Raw genomic sequence first — 16711 nt, 5'->3', positions numbered from 1 at the left:
GTGGGTAATTCCAATGATCTTGAAGGTCTTCGTTCCCATGGCATGAAGCTGAGCAAGGTGTGAAACGAGGTGCACATGCCCAGAAGTTATAGCAGTACTCCTAAATATCTTGTATGTATGTTACATGTAGGATGGTACACTTCCCTTTGAGCTCTCTCGCCTGGGTTCGATTCTCAACCCACTATAGCCTGTCAGATTGATACTTCACAGGCAGGGCATTGCTTTACATAGGGCCTCATTCCTTGAATGGACATGAAATACTGGATGGCTTGTTGTTCTTCTTGTTGTTGTTGTTGTTGTTCTTCTTCTTCTTGTTCTTCTTCTTCTGATATGGAGCACTGACAAACATAGTGTAGACCTATAATGGCCTCCTCCTGTATTGAAATTCTTTGTCAGGGAACTCATGTAATATTATTTTTTTGGAGTTTTCCCATCCAAGTACGACCAGGGCTCGATTCTGCTCTGCCTGATCTGATTTCATGCATCCGAGAAGATAAGTTCAGGCGAGATGACTGGTATTAGTTGTATGATTAATAGAGAGAACTGGGCTGGCAATTCGAGTCAACAAGAGCGAGGATTGCTTTGCAATACACGTCCCCTCCCGATGGGATTTTTTTTTCAGTCTAAAAAGGGTATAACTGTGAAAATTTGACGAAACGCCCTGAAACTCGAACTCGTTCTGTAACTTGCCATAATAAAGCCATGTAACAAGTTTCAGTTGAATATGTTAAAGGGTATGGCGAAAAAATCTGGAAAACCACAGGTGGGACGGACAGATACAGAGCAAACCGATATAGCCCCCTCTGTGAGACCGGTATCAGGACTAATAACAAACTCTCCACACCCCATCCTACCCCAACCCCATGTTTACACTCCCTCCCCAAGGAAAATATACTGATGCATTTTGAGTCAGGAATTGCAGAATGTCTGCATTTTATCTCGCTCTGTCTCTGTCTCGATCTCTATAAGCGAAGACAGGACGACCTGAATGGCCAGAATTGCATCATCCTTCAATCAACAAGACGCTCATTTTCTCTTCCTTCACATGGGGGAGTTGAAAAAGTCTCCGAATGAGACAAGGCATGCCAAAAAGTACAAGGAGGCACATATACATGATATACAGGATTAAATTTTTCATACGCCTTCCGATTCAGACTCTGAATGTTCCATACTCTGTTAGAACAGAGGATCAGTACTGCAATTAAACAGTTTATTGGCAAGGTTTACACTGGGTGGTTTGCCATTGCCTTTCACAGCAGTAACTAGGGCAGGACCTTGGACTATGGTCACAGCAGTCACTAGGGCAGGACTTTGGACTGTGTTCATGGTACCAGTGATGGCTCGCCGACTCGGTGAAGGACACCTGGGATGTTTAATGTCCACCAACGAATGCCAGTGGACAGTTTAACACCCATCGGAGAGACGGCACACACATCAATGAATCGCCTGCCTGTGAAACACCAGGATGACAGTTTCCAGCTGGGTCGGGTTTCAAACCCAGGCTAGACAGCTTAGAGGCAAGTGCACATTCCTCTTGGCCATTCTGCCTCCTTTATATTCCTTACTACTAACAAAATGTACTTATAAATTGGCAAAGTAAAAAAACACGCGCATGTTTTGCACCTTTATGAGTATTTACTTCACAAATCCATCAGAACACACCTGGTTTCAGTACTGACAGGAAAGGGAGGTAAAAATTAGTTTGAGCTCTTCCAATGGGCGTGCAGTGCGCTTCGACTCGTTATCCAATGAGCATGAAATGCACTCGGTTGGGTCCTTATAAATGCTTGCATGTGAACTGATAAAGTGGCCTGTGATTGAATAGCGGAGGGGTGGAAGGAAGGAGAGAGAGAGAGACACAGAAAACCCTGAGATGGAGATGCAGCCGAGAAACAAGGAAGGGGAGAGCAAGTTGAAGTCCTTGAAGAACTTCATCTCAAAACGTGGAAAGGTGAGACTTCATCTGCTGCCCGTTCCTCCTGCAGAGCACTAGAATGCTAGAATTCTTCCTCCGGGGTTCACGGACTAAAGGATATGGGCAAGCAGTTCCCCGGAGCTGATAATTTATCTGTTGATTTCAACTACCTGCTCCTGACACGACTACCATGCCAGCAAATTGAAATGGAGTGTCGGCAGATCCATGGATGCCATTAATTATACGTGTCTGGTCATGAAAAACGTGTCTGGTAAGCTTGTTAAAATAGATTTTCAGAGCAATTGTGAATGAATACTAACTACTCTTGGAATCGTTCTGAATTCTGAGTTGAGATGTTTTTCAACTTTCTTTTGTTAGAATCGAGCTTTATGTTGTTTTTTTTTTTTGTTGTTGTGCGAACACAAAGTTTTTTTTTTTTTTTTATTTTTTTTTTTTTTTTTTTTGTATACCTTGGTCGAGGCTCGTATGAGAGCTAACACACAACTCACAGCAAGGAGGCATGAGACAAGAGGGGCGGGAGTGGAAGGGACAAAACAGTGGGGAACAGACACATTAGGTGAACTGTGGAAGGGAGAGGGATGGGGATGGGACGGGGAACATGGCGAAGAGAAGATGGACATTTCAGGGACTTTCAGGAAGGAAAGCAGGAGAAATGAAGGAAGTGGGCTTGGGTGGATTATCGGGGGTAGAAAAGATCGAGGATTTGGATGGGGGAAGATAAGAGGTGGTGGTGAACAGCTGTTTTGAAAGCCTGGAGGGAAGAATGGGAAAGAATAGAGTGAGGAAGTTTATTCCAAAGGCGGGAAAAAGAGGAATGAAAGAGTGAAGATGAGCAGTGATTCGTGATTTTGGTAGTTTTACCAGAAGGGGGTTGTTGGTGGACCTTGAGCGCCCTGTGGAAATGTGGTGGGGACAAATCGCAGAGAGAGCAGGGGGGCAAGGCTGGAGAGGAGTCGGTAGAAGACAGAAAGACCACCGACCAACCTGCGGTGATTGAGTGAGAGGCCCAAAGACTCAGCTTCATTGCGGGAGATGCCGATGATCTTAAATGCCCTGGTTTCGACAGCGTGAAGCCGAGAAAGGTGGGAGGCAGGAGCACCAGCCCAGAGGGGAGAGCAGTACTCCATCAGGCTACGGACAAAAGCTTTGTAAGTGGTCAGGAGCTCAAGAGGGCCGAGGAAGGACTTAGCACGACGGAGGATTCCCAGTCGGCGACTGGCTTTTAAGGCGAGGTTGGAAATGTGACTTTCCCAGGAAAGGTCATGGCAGATAGTGAGACCTAGAAGCTTGAAAGAAAAGACTTCTTCCAGAGGATTGTTGAGAAAGTGGATGGGGGGGTTTTGTAAACGGTCCTTTCGAAGAGACATAGTGAGAGTGTGAGATTTGTCTGGATTGAAAGACATGTTCCACGTGTTGGACCAGTTTGTGATTTTATCCAGATCTGCAGTGAGTGAAGAAGCTGCTGCTTGCCGGTCTGAGGGATGACAGATGGTACGGCAGAGGGTGGAGTCGTCAGCAAAGAGAAATAGAGGATATTCCAGAGAGTCCGAGAGATCATTGATGAAAACCAGAAAAAGAACAGGGCCCAGAACGCTACCTTGAGGAACTCCAGCCTGCACAGGAAGAGGGGATGAAAGAACTCCATTTAGGGCCACACGTTGACTGCGACAGGAGAGGAAGTCTGCGAGCCATGAGTGGAGATGGCCTTGAATACCATGGGAAGAGAGTTTGGTGAGTAGGGCAGGGTGCCAGACTGTGTCAAAAGCACGTGATATGTCCAGGGATACGGCTCGGATTTCCTGTCTGGCATTGAGGACCTCCATCCATTGATGGGAGAGCAGAAGCAGCGTATCCAGGGTAGAGTGACCTGGTCTGAAACCAAATTGATGATTGGAAATCAAGCCATTGGAGAAGAGGAAGGATTTCATATCTGAGGCGATGATGGATTCCATCACCTTGCTGATGATTGGGAGAAGGCTGATTGGTCTGTAGTTATAGGGATCTGTTTTTGCACCTTTGTTATGCAGGGCAGTGATGTTAGCAGATTTCCAAGCAGATGGCAGATGACCTTTGTTTTCGTTATCACGGTGACTTCTTCGGATTATGTTTCACGTAATGTTTCCTTTTGCATTTTTTTTTTCAAAGTCTAATAATCTGTTTATCGTGAGAATAATTTCCCCATGCTTTATTCCAATGGGGAACGCTGTGATTGCTCGCGAAGGTAATGGAAGTGAGTGGGATTGAGGGGTACACAAAAAGTTAATTGTGTTTTTTTTGTGTTGGTTGTAGCAGAGTGAGTTATATGATTAGTGAGTATATCTTAGCTGTTGTTGGAAATCATTTCATCAAAGCAGTCCCGTTCTACAATGATGACATTCAAAATATTTCAGTCGAATAGGCAACCGATTGTACAATGTGTAAAATATTGATGGATGGTGTGAATAGACTAATATGTCCAAATAGATAACTAGAACAGCACTCGGTAGAGTGCATACCTCTGCCAGGCTGAACAGTTTACGTTTTGTATCGCACTGATCGGCTGGATCTGGATCCGGACCAGAACCAAAATTGAAACCACTTGTTCTTGTCACCTACCCAACTCATCCACCTAGTTTTGTCATAACTTGTCCAAAACTTTTTGAGATATATATATATATAGTTTTGGCCCTCTCTCAATGGCCCTATTGTCAGGTCAGGCCAGATCAGATCTGTCACTTGCTACCGGTATCATGTAAACCTGTACTAACCTGTTCCATGGTCGGGTTGTCGGCGACTAAACAGTCTCCCCCATCAGGTTTTTTGGTGAGTAGGGTGTTTGGATATGGACACCCAGCAGGATTAAAAACAAAACCTGTCAAAGGGCAGAGGAGCTCCTTGTGAGCCAACAGCCATCCATATCTAGTGCCCAACTGTGTCTGCGGACGTCCTCCAGCAGTTGGGTTACTTCTTATTAGGAAATTGGTGGCAGGATTTGCACTTTGGCAACCATAAAACCCTTCATTTCGCAAAACATTCTCAAAGCATAAAAAAAGATCTGAAAACCCACTCCGTGGGAGTACCTTCTGTGCAGCTTCCCTTCGCAGGGCAGCTCACCAGATGATGGGATTGGGGCAAAGCCTTCGGGACCCCAATCTTTGATGAAAGGAGGGAAATCACAGGATGACATTTCTGGGCCCGATTGCGGGAGAGTGTGTCGGGGTGGTGCTGAGGTGTCATCCACAAGACGGCGGTCTCCTTGGGTTAACCTGAGGCGGTCCCTTCAGGTGGGTGCCGAGAATGTCCTATCCCTAAGAGAGGATGATCACCTGTCCCTGTTATCATCTGAGCTCAAGCGTTTGGGCATCGGTAATGCAGCACTCACTGAGGTTCGGAGACAGGATTGCGGTGAGATCATGGCGGGTGGTTACACCTACTATTGGTCTGGTTGTTCTGATGGTTACCATTCCCAAGGAGTTGCTGTAGCTGTGTCCAATAAGCTTACTCCAATGATAATTGAGGTAACACCAGTCAATGAGCATATTATGAGACTAAGGATTCATCACTCCTTGGGTGTCATTTCCCTGGTCTGTGTATATGCTCCGACTGAGGCGAGTGATCTCACCATGAAGGATGCATTCGATGCCACGCTCGAGTTTGTGGTTGATCACTGCCCCAGGCGAGATACATTTTTTGTCTTGGGGAATTTCAATGCATAGACTGGAACTGATAGGGATGCTTTTTAGATGTGTATTGGTCCTCATTGTTCTGGAACTGTGAACCTGAATAGCACTAAGTTCCTTGACTTTGCAAGAAGTCATGGACTTAGGTGGCCAGTTCATGGTTTTAGCACCCACAAGCTCATCGCTGGACTTGGTATTCCAACACTGGCGGTGTGGCAAAGGAGATTGAGCATGTGCTCGTTGATGGTCGCTGGAGGAAGATCCAGAACTGCAGGGTCTACCGGAGTGCTCAGTTCCTCAATACTGACCACCGGCTTGTTGTAGCAACTCTTAAGTTGCACCTTAAATCCAGGAGTATGGTACCATTCCAGCCAAGGCTGGATGTTAGCAAGCTCAAGGATGAGAGGGTAGCTGAGGAGTTTGCGAACAGGCTGAGTGGAGATTTGGGGGGTCTGGGTACTTTGGGGAACCCTGAAGACTTGTGGAGTGCCTTGAAGACCACCATCCTTTATGTTGCTGGTGGATGCCTTGGAACTCACCATGGGGCAAAGAAGAATTTTGTCTCTCAAGGGACACTGGATACCATTGACCAGAGTTGCTGGGCCAGGCTGAATGGCAGAGCTGAGCTGTTCAGGAAGCTGAGGCTTAAAACTGTAGGTGCGCTAAGGGTCGACAAGGAGGCCTATGTGTGAGGAATCTGTGAGTAGGAAGAGCATCACCTATGGTCAAGTGATTCTCGTCCTTCTTACAGGGGAATTCACACGTTCCGTCAATCCAAGCCCATCCCTCGGTGTACTACAGTTGGAGCAGAGGGTGGTAGGCTCTTGTCAGAGGAGTCCGAAGTGATGGTTACTTTGAGCGGTTGTACCAGGCTGATCCACCAGATGTCAAGTTGGACGTCAGAGGTGGTACAATCACTTTCTGACCCTCCAACCTACTGCGGTCCACCTTCGTTTGTGGAAACACAGGCTGCGGTGAACCGGTTGAAATGGGGTAAAGCTCTAGGGATCTGTTGCATCCAAGCTGAACTTCTTAAGGCTGGTGGAAATGCTGCACTCGTGTCGTTGCATGCAGTTCTGTGCTCTGCCTGGAACACACGCATCATCTCAACTGACTGGAAGAGGGGCCTTGTTGTCCCTCTCTGGAAAAGGAAGAGTGATCGCCAAGACTGCAACAACTACCGAGGGGTGACGCTGTACTCAGTGCTGGGCAAGGTCTTTGCTCGGATAATTTTTGATCGGGTTTGCCACCATCTGCTTGAGCACCAGTGTCCAGAGCAGTTAGGCTTTACCCCAAAGAGGTCAACGATTGACCGTATCCTTGCTCTTTGGGTAGTCACCGAATGCAGACAAAAGTTTCGGCAGGGGCTACTTGCAGCCAATGTTGATCTCTGTGAAGCGCTGGATTCACTGAATCAGGATGCCCTCTTGAGGATTCTTGGTCTTCGTGGGGTGCCACCAAAACTGATCGATCTGATATCTGAACCCTACTCTGGTACTGATGGTGTTTTGAGATGTGGTACCATCTCTGACTTATTTCCAGTTGTTACTGAAGTTCATCAGGGGTGTGTTCTGACCCCACACTTGGATGGACTGGATTCTGGGTGGGATCTTGGAGAGATCAATCTGTGCTGCATCATTTGGGAATGTCAAGATCTCTGACCTTGATTTCGCAGATGATGCAGTCATTTTTGTGGAGATTTTTAGATATCTTTTTAGGGACCCTCGAGGTTCTGAATGAGGAGTCGGAGCTGCTGGGATTATGGGTTTCCTGGATCAAAACTAAGAACCAGTCTTTCAAAAACATCTTGGATGCTGCTGTCCTGTCTGTGCCTGTTTGTGGTGAGGATGTTGAGGTCAGAGAGATTCACTTACCTTAGCAGTGATATTCATGTCTCTGCTGGCTGTGAGTCAGAGGTCATCAGACGTCTGGGTTGGGCCTTGGGAGTCATGGATTCACTGGATAATGGGGTGTGGCGCTGCCGGTACCTGTGCGGGAGGACGAAAGTCCTTGTCTTCAGGTGCTTGTGCTTCCATTCTTGCTCTATGGATGTGAGTCTTGGACTCTGACCAGGGATCTTGTTGGAGACTTCATTCCTTTGGTACCAGGTATCTTCGGAGAATCCTTGGCTATCACTGGTCGGTCTTTGTGTCCAACGAGCGGTTGCTGAGAGAGACTCAAATGAGATTTGTTACCAGCATAGCCCGTGAGCGTCTGCTGCGGCTGTATGGACATGTGGCTCATTTTCCTGACGCTGATCCTGCTCACCAGATTCTCTCAGCGAGAGAGTCTCGTGAGTGGAGGAGGCCAATGGGCCAACCACATGCCTCGTGGTTGCAGCAGGTTGCTCAGTATCTCAAGGAGATGGGGATGGGCCAGGCATCTTCCTGGGGGATGGCCCCTGGAGTACCGGTGGAAAGTGGATGCAGCGACATGCTGCTCTGGCACATGCTCCCATACCTGACCTGACCTCTCAATGGTGAAGAATTATTTTTAAATGCTCTTCTGCAGATACAGATCCCAATCTTCACCAAAATTGAATCAATTTGTCCTTGTCATTCACCCAACTTCTCCACCATGTTTTGTCCGAATCCGTTCATAACTTTTTGAGATCATGTTGTGTATCGTTATTAGCCCCATCAACCAATGGTGAAGAATCACTTCAAAAATTCTCGTATCCGGATCCGGATCTTCACCAAAATCTCATCAATTTGTCCTTGTCACATACCGAACCTGTCCAAATGTGTAACGGGTAATAAAGTTATTGATTGGTTCTGGGACACTACCAAAAATGATGAAATATTTCCTCACTACCACCTTTCTTCTAGCAATAATTATCAGTTTATTAGATGTTTGTCATTTTTTACAGTTTCCATTTGATGAATTATAAAGTATCGCTCTACTTCAGGACTCGATGTCCATTTTTTAACTCCCTCTTTGCAAAGCTAGTTGGCTTTTCAAAGCATCTTCCTTTCCTCAACATGACTCCAACAGAGATGCTCATGGAAATTCCAACAATATGGCAGGGAAACAAAGGGGGAACTTTTATTTAATGCAATATTTTTCTCTATAAATGAGAAAAAACAAAATAAAATTTTTACATCTTGTGGAAAAACGATTAGAGTGATGGAACCACAATATGGTAACAACGAGAGGACACAAATATTAGAGAAGAATGAGAAAAAAAAACTGATTTGAAATACAATGAGTTAAACAAACATGTCATGCACAACACGATACTTGCAAATTCCAAATAAACAATAGTTACCATGGAAACAGCAATTTTTCAATCTCAAATGTTTAATGTTTGACTTATCAACTCTGTTTTACATAATTTATTGTTGCGCATAACACATTTGGCAGATACATTTTCTAATTGTGGCCTCATAGGTGTTTTAGATATTTTGGATGACCTTGACCTTTGAGTAATTGTGGCCAAATTTTACTGACATATACTAAACATATGTACAAATAAGTGGTGTAAGTTTCAATTTGGTATGTTGATAAACTACTGAGGTATGGTAGGAACAAATTCACAAAAAGTCCCATGTGAAAATAATGGGGTGAAATTGTTGTCATCAAAACTATTGGCATGTCGAAACGGCTAAATCGATCATTCTTAGTGAACCAATTTTATGAGCTAATATGCAAATCCTGTTCAAATTTAAAGTTAATAGGATAAAAATTGATGATTTTATGTGACCTTTTGACCTCAAAAACAATATGGTTCTCGGTTTTGATTGGTGATCCAATTCAGTGCCCCAATATCCAAGTTATGTTCATACTTGCAGAGTACCCACCCTTCGGTTGGGTGGAGTTTGCTCATTGCTTGCTGAAAAAAGTATCGTCTGTATATTGCAAGAAGACGCCATAGATGTTTGTGTGGTGTGGGTGTAGGGGGTCTAAACGGTCTGCAGGTCTAAGGGGTATAAAGGTTCAAGGGGGTCCAAGGGGTTTAAACAGTGTTAGGGGTCTAAAGGTCGAAGGGTATGTTCCAATTATAGTTATGGGTCTGAAGTATCGAAAGGGTTGAGGGGCCGAAGCAGTCCAAAGGGTGTAAGGGTCTTCAAGAGGGTCTGAAAAGTCTCGGGGGTGTAAAAGTTGAAAAGGTACATTCCAATTGTATGTTAATTACTCGACATAATTAAGACGTAGTTGTGGTCTAATGTTAAGTAATTACGAGAAGTACTCTTGGTCCAACTCTGTTCAAACAGTATGTTTACTGACATGGGTCGACCATACTTGCACTTACAATTGACTTACTCACATGGGTCGACCAAGGCTTCACCTCAACGAGGACTCACCGTCCACTTATGTTTTTCGGTTTTGTAGACAGTGAATCGGATGAAAATTGACGATAAATTTGACCTTTTGACTTCAAAAACAATAGGCTACTTGCTTATGACTACCTCCACCAGCTGGTTAATTTTCATGAAGATCGGAGTAAAATTGCGACCTGGAGGCCACAGACAGATAGATAATAACACACCAGACCAACCAATATACATGCGAATCATCGATTTCACAAGTAAAGAATAATTAATCATGACAATCCATCCCAAAAGCAGCAGAAATATAATGTCTGTCTAATAATGGAAAATTACACATAAAATACAAATTTCATCTATCTTTCTTGCTTCATTGGAAAAAAATTGTTTTAAATTTGAAAACACCAAAATGTGCTCACCAGATTGTACTGAGGATCCACCAGTAGATCGAAATATACATGCTGGGGGTACCCAGGGCCAGGTCATAGGCACAACCCCCCCCCCAAGGCAATTGTATGTATGTGTTTCCATGTCTGAAAATTAAGAAATAGATCCCAAACAAGGAAATGAGGCCATTTGTCTCATCTTTGCCACTCAGGTTCATTTTTGCTGCAGCTTTAAACCTGAATCTTCTTGGTTTACTAAAGTCTCTAAATCACCCAATCTTTATCACACACAGCTTGCGTGTGTATGTATGTATGTATATATATATATATATATATATATATATATATATATATATATATATATATATATATATATATATATATATATATATATATATATATATATATGAAAAACAAAGATCCACCCACATCTCTCTCCTGGGAATGGAGAGAATAACCAATTAGCTTTCACCTCATCAATTAAAACCAAGTGGCTCCGATTATATAAATAAATCAACTCCTCCCATGCTCTGAGCTGAAGAAGCTACATAAAGCAACCATTAAAGGCTTTTACCCTAGGTGAGCCCTTTGCTGTTTCAAACCCTTGCCAGAATTCATCCACAGCTGTAAAGACGTTCACAAATAGTACACACATGAGAATCCCAATGCTACACACCCCTTATCTATATATAAAATGGAGCAAGTGTATGTGATTATGCATGTATGTATATCCACTCTTCACCCATTGGTTGGACAGCTGACCTGACGACACCCACAATTGTAACCTGAAATACTTAACTAGAGGATCCAAAAGACCCCAAAGACCCAAAACGCTGATAAAACCCTAAATACCCCCAAGACCTTTAAGACCCCTTTGACCTTAACACCATTTGGACCCCTTACACCCTTCAGACAGATTAGACAGCTTAGACCCTCACACACAAAAAAATCAAATAACTTTTAAACTGAAATAAACTATGGATTCACAGTTAAGAAATTGCTAAGTCGGCAATTTATAAATCTAGGAAAGTATCCCAAGCAGGAAAATGAATGTACAACATGTAATATTATTAATTATCGTCACATTAACTGCGTGATCCTGGAAATCCACATGCAGTTCGCATAACCTGCACATGACCCTGCATACATGTCTGCACATGACCCATATCAACATCCTCAATAAATTGGCCACTCAAGTGGTATAAATCGGTTGGCTCACCCCATAAGGATGGGTAGAAGGTTAGTACTCTGCCTATACTGGGAAGCAGCAACAGAAACTATGTTTATCATGTTGTAATTTCTCAGGCACTCATACGGTACGGTACCTTCAGATTGGAGATGACATGTAGAGATATCATTCTTGTCACCCAATGGTTACAGATACTTTTCAGAATTCTCTTGTCAGTGGATGAAACCAACAGCGCTGATCGAAATTTGCCAACCTTTGCTTTGGGAAGCAAGGAGAAGCTAACTTTTCAGACTTTAATCCTTTTTTTTTGGAGTAAATTTGGGCCATTTTTTTCTCAAAAGTGGGGAAAGCCCAAAACCTCAACTTTTCTCTACTTTCCTGCATTAGTGGTTGTCATACTTCCATCAACATTCTGTTTCCATCCATTTTGGCTTCCCAATGCAGAATGACACAAGCCTTCACGAGAATGAGTTTTTCATATTACTTATGTCTTGTCGTCGTTGATGGAAGCAACTGGTTTGAAACATAATGTTCTCTCCAGATTTGACTATAAAGAGCAATCGAGCAATAAATCTCGACCCAAAGTGCGGCATCGGCTCTAACAAAGGGCTAATGCTCCAAAACATCAGGTACCACCTTCTTTTCTTGATGGCAAATCTGCTTCTATCAACCAGATGTTGATACAATTAATTTGTTATAACTTGACGAAAATGGTTTTATATATGGGTACTGACAGGGTGGGAGGAACCACAGCAACAACGTTTGATAAGTTTTGCAGTAACTAGATGAGAAGATGCTACTGACACTTGGACATACTATGTAAAATGTGTTAAAATAATTGGGGAAACAAATGTAAATATTTGAATCGAGGAGGGATAACATAAAAGTATACACCCTCTGCTCTGTGCTGTCAAGCCTGGGTTTGAATCTGACCCAGCTATAAACTGCCATCCCGGTGTTTCACAGTCAGAGTAATTCATCAATGTGTGTGCCATCCCTCGGATAGACGTTAAACTGGGTGTCCCGTCTGCTAGCGTTCGCTGGTAGATATCAAATATCCTACAGTGTTCGTAAAAGGTAGATGAGCTATTGCCAGCACTCGAGCCAAATTCGAAATTTCTGTACCTTCAACTATAGACTAGTGGCTGAGGACCCACATTTTGAAATACTCCTCCAAATGGTATAACAAAAACTTTAACATTGGATTGCAGCTTGATGTCTGCTGATTTCAAAAAGTGGTGTCAACCACCCTGCAAAATGTTTTTTTAGAAGCGTTTCTATGCGAACCTGAAAATACCAAAAAGTTATTTGTGAGGATGACTTAAAACCCATTTATATTTGGAATAATATGTTTTCTAAGGTACAAACACTAATTGCATCTCTTAGCACATGTGCACAATACAAACTTCTGAACAGTGTTCTATGAGTATATCGACTGAAAGTGTAAAAGTAGTTTCACAATGATTATTGTAACATCTTATAGTGTGTATATATATATATATATATATATAAAATCCACTGTTATTTCTCAACAATTAAGAACCTTAGTTATGCTCATCTCACGCATTACAACAGAGCTCGGAAATCAACATACTTCATTAGAGTGAACACAGTATCCAAGTTAATAGAGACAATCAACAAGACTCCTACTTCCAGATTTATGGTGAATATACAACGCTAGATTCAGGGTAATTGGTGTTCTAACTTGTGAATGAGCAATAAGATCAAGGTGCATGGACAAAACTTTTAGCTCTGTCTTATTTGGTGGTGTTATGTCAACACTTGGGCATTAGCAAATGCTTTTGTATTTGCCAGTTAATGAAGTCAGAGAGGTGTGCCGCTGCATAACAAAATAATTACAGGGAGACAGCATATTTGATTCGGGTGCTTCTAAACACCAATGTGAAGGTCAGATCTGGGGCTTGTAAGTAAATACACAGGGTAAGTTTAAAATAAACTTGAAACATTATTCCCTTATCTGGAATTTACATTTCAGAGAATGTATTGTCATTTCACTCTGTCCATCTTCTTTTTCGACTTCTTTTTTTTGCAGCAACGTTACTCTCCTGACTGATAACAGGAAATGCAAAGCTCGGTCTGGTCACATGACTACGAAGTATGTCAAAATGGCTGACTTGGTAAATTTCTTTAAAAATCTTCTTCCACAGACCCACCAGTCAGAATGCTACCAAATTTGAGTTACAACATTAGACCAAGGCAGGGATGTTAAATTGCAAAGGTCATGCAGATCACATGACCGGAAGTGACAAAATGGCAGTCCTGCAAATTCCTTCCAAAATCTTCTTCTCCTGATCCACCAGTCAGAATACTACCAAATTTGGGTTACTTTAGGCCAGGATAAGGATGTGAAATTGCCGGTCATTCCAATCACGTGACCGGAAGTGTTGAAATGGTCAAACGAGTCAATTTTTGGGGAAATCACTTAAATTCCTTCAAAAATCTTCTTCTCCAGACCCATCAGTCAAAATGCTACCAAATTTGGGTTCCAACATTAGGACAGGGTCCTGATGTTAAATTGCAGAGGCCACGCCGATCACATGACCGGAAGTGTCAAAATGGCAGTCCCGCAAATTCCTTCCAAAATCTTCTTCTCTTGACCCACCTGTCAGAATGTGAACAGATTTGGGTTGCAACATTATGGTAGGGTCGGGATGTTAATTATATTGTGGAAGTCATGCGGATCGCGTGACCAGAAATGTGTCAAAATGGCAGACTTAGTAAAATATTTGGAAAATCATGGAAATTCCTATAAAAATCTTCCTCACCAAACTCACCTCTCAGAATGCTACCAATTTTGACTTACAGCATTATGCCAGGGTGCAGTAAGCTACAGGTTCAGTGGTCCTGTAGTTATGTTTACTATTAATCATGTCGGGAGGGGCGGAGGGGGGGGAGTTGTGAGGGCTGTTATAAATATCTTGTTTGTTTGGGTTTTCGGGCCACGGCAAACTAGATATCTGTGTCCACCAAGGGTGGGGGTGTGGGCCCACCCACAACTCCCCCCCCCCTGCTCTGGCAATCCAAATCATAGCCATATTATTTTAGGACCACTACATGACCTTGATCTTCAACATTTAGGGGTAGAGTGTGAATTAAGAAAATGTGTCCCCATCTACTGTATAATGTATCCATAAAATATTATATCATGAAAATTGGATAAATTTATTCCAGTTAATGATAAAAAATGTGTTTTTTTGTTAATTAGGTAAGGGTTCAATTCTGAAAGATCACAATCTGAAATGAATAGTCCCAATTGGGACAGACGCTGGTCTCCCAATGGAGGGTGGTCATAGTTGGGGTGCTTTAGGTGATAAAGTTGATTTGCAGTTTGATTTGATGTATAATTAGGGGCTTATGGGGGCTGAGAGGTCTGATAAGAGGATTGTGTTCGCACAGTGAAAACTATGCAGTGTGAGAAGGTCTTGAATCGATGAAAAACATTCCATTGGTTTTTGTCCAGTGAAGGACCCTGAAACCCTTTTTACCCTAAAAGGGTCTGAAGGATCTAAGGGTCTAAAGGGGACTAAAGTGTTGAAAGTGCCATACAAGGACTAAGAAGGTCAAATAAAAGTTTAAGGGGTCTAAAGTGTGTAAATATCGAAATTGTCGATAGGGGTTTAAAGGGTCTAAAGGGTCTATGTGATATATGGGGGTCTAAAGCCTCAGTCACATTTGCTCTACCGCGAGGATACAGCGGCCGTACCCCCCCTGAATTGACAAACGTGCAGCGGCCGCAGAGTTTCTGAGGTGGCCTCAGGGTGGCCCTACGCCATATGGCTATCTTTTGGCCCTACATATACAGGCCGTATGGGTCGCCGTGGAATTATAGCGCGGAGTTATAACTTTTTTCATTTCTAGGTTGGCCGTAGCAATTCGACAAGCCGTAGCCATGACGCAGATGTGTTCCACGTCGACCGTACGTAGGGCGTACGGTAGGCTTGCATTATTCGTGCGGTTGCCGTAGGCTCTTAGGCCGAAGTCACATTTGCCACGGCGGCCATGGGGTCTCCAAAATCTACGGCCACTAGCAATTATACGATGGCCGCAGTATTTCCACGGTCAAATATGTTTTTATTTTTTTGGTAGCCGCACGGTGTATTTATAAATTGTGGTGACCGAAAGCATGGTGGTGCCGTACGGTCTTTGATTTGATGTCGCACGGTGACCTTAGGGCGTGGCGGCCATAGAATTCCTGTGGCGGCCATATAATTTTCAATGCAGACGCAAGGTGCCCGCAAGGCGACCGCAGGGGGACCGCAGGGGGGCCCAAAGGCGAACGTGCGGCCAGACGGACGGTAACGAGTGGGTTTTTTTTTTACCAGTTCTTTTGTTTTGGCTTGTCAAATTGCTACGGCAAACGTAGAAATGAAAAAAGTTATAACTCCGCACTATAATTCCACGGCGACTCTACGGCCTGTAAAATATAGCCATATGGCGTAGGGCCATCCTGAGGCCACCTCAGAAACTCTGTGGCCGCCGCACGTGTCTGTCAATTCAGAGAGCGTATGGCCTTATCAATGAAAAATGAATTTTGCCAACCCCCCAAAAATTACGGCGGCCGCACTATTTCCACGGTCGCTGTGGGGTAGTCCTAAGGCGTCCCTGTGTTCAACGTACGGTGGCCTTGCGGTCTGTATGACTAGCTGCGGGCAACGCAGGGTAGACGCACTGTTCCCCTACCCCCACTGTGCATCCTACGTACGGCCTCTGTGGCAGTCTGTGTCCACCGTGCGCTACCGCTAGAGATCGGAGTATAGGTGTTTGCCTATACTCCAAACTGGTGTATTCAGATAAATATATATATATATATATATATATATATATATATATATATATATATATATATATATCTTCTTCTGTCGGCTGCTCCCATACGGGGTCGCCACAGCGGATCATCCGTATGATCCGCATGGTGATTTGGCACATGTTTTACGCCGGATGCCCTTCCTGACGCAACCCTGGTCGCCTCTTACAACACATGGATATATATATATATATATATATATATATATATATATATATATATATATATATATATATATATATATATATATATATATATATATATATATATATCCTGGTATTGGCGCAGTGGTTAGGGCAGCGGCTTGGGATCCAAAAGGTCCTGAGTTCAAGCCCCGTTGGGCCACTGAATTAATACACCAGGGGGTTGACTCAGCCTGTCATCCTTCCGAGGTCGGCAAAATGAGTACCAGTGTATTGGGCCGGTGCATACCCCAGTTAAAATAGGT

The 16711-nt window shown here is 43.5% G+C and overlaps 1 protein-coding gene across 1 annotated transcript in view; it reads left to right on the top strand.

Annotated features, from left to right (window-relative positions):
- Positions 1 to 1767: 1767 nt before the first annotated feature.
- The window catches only part of SLC6A14 (solute carrier family 6 member 14), a 110598-nt gene continuing 95654 nt past the window's right edge, over positions 1768 to 16711 (top strand). Inside the window, exon 1 of the mRNA XM_085864028.1 lies at positions 1768 to 1951. Within this exon, the coding sequence (XP_085720154.1) occupies positions 1874 to 1951 (78 nt within the window). The 5' untranslated portion in view covers positions 1768 to 1873. The remainder of the gene's footprint in view (positions 1952 to 16711) is intronic.

The sequence above is a fragment of the Eptatretus burgeri genome, chromosome 18 (genome assembly GCF_056783735.1).
Source record: "Eptatretus burgeri isolate ZD-2024b chromosome 18, Ebu_testis_v1, whole genome shotgun sequence".
NCBI lineage: Eukaryota > Metazoa > Chordata > Myxini > Myxiniformes > Myxinidae > Eptatretus > Eptatretus burgeri.
The sequence above is the reverse complement of the archived record's forward strand: the minus strand, read 5'-3'. Positions and strand labels throughout refer to the sequence as shown.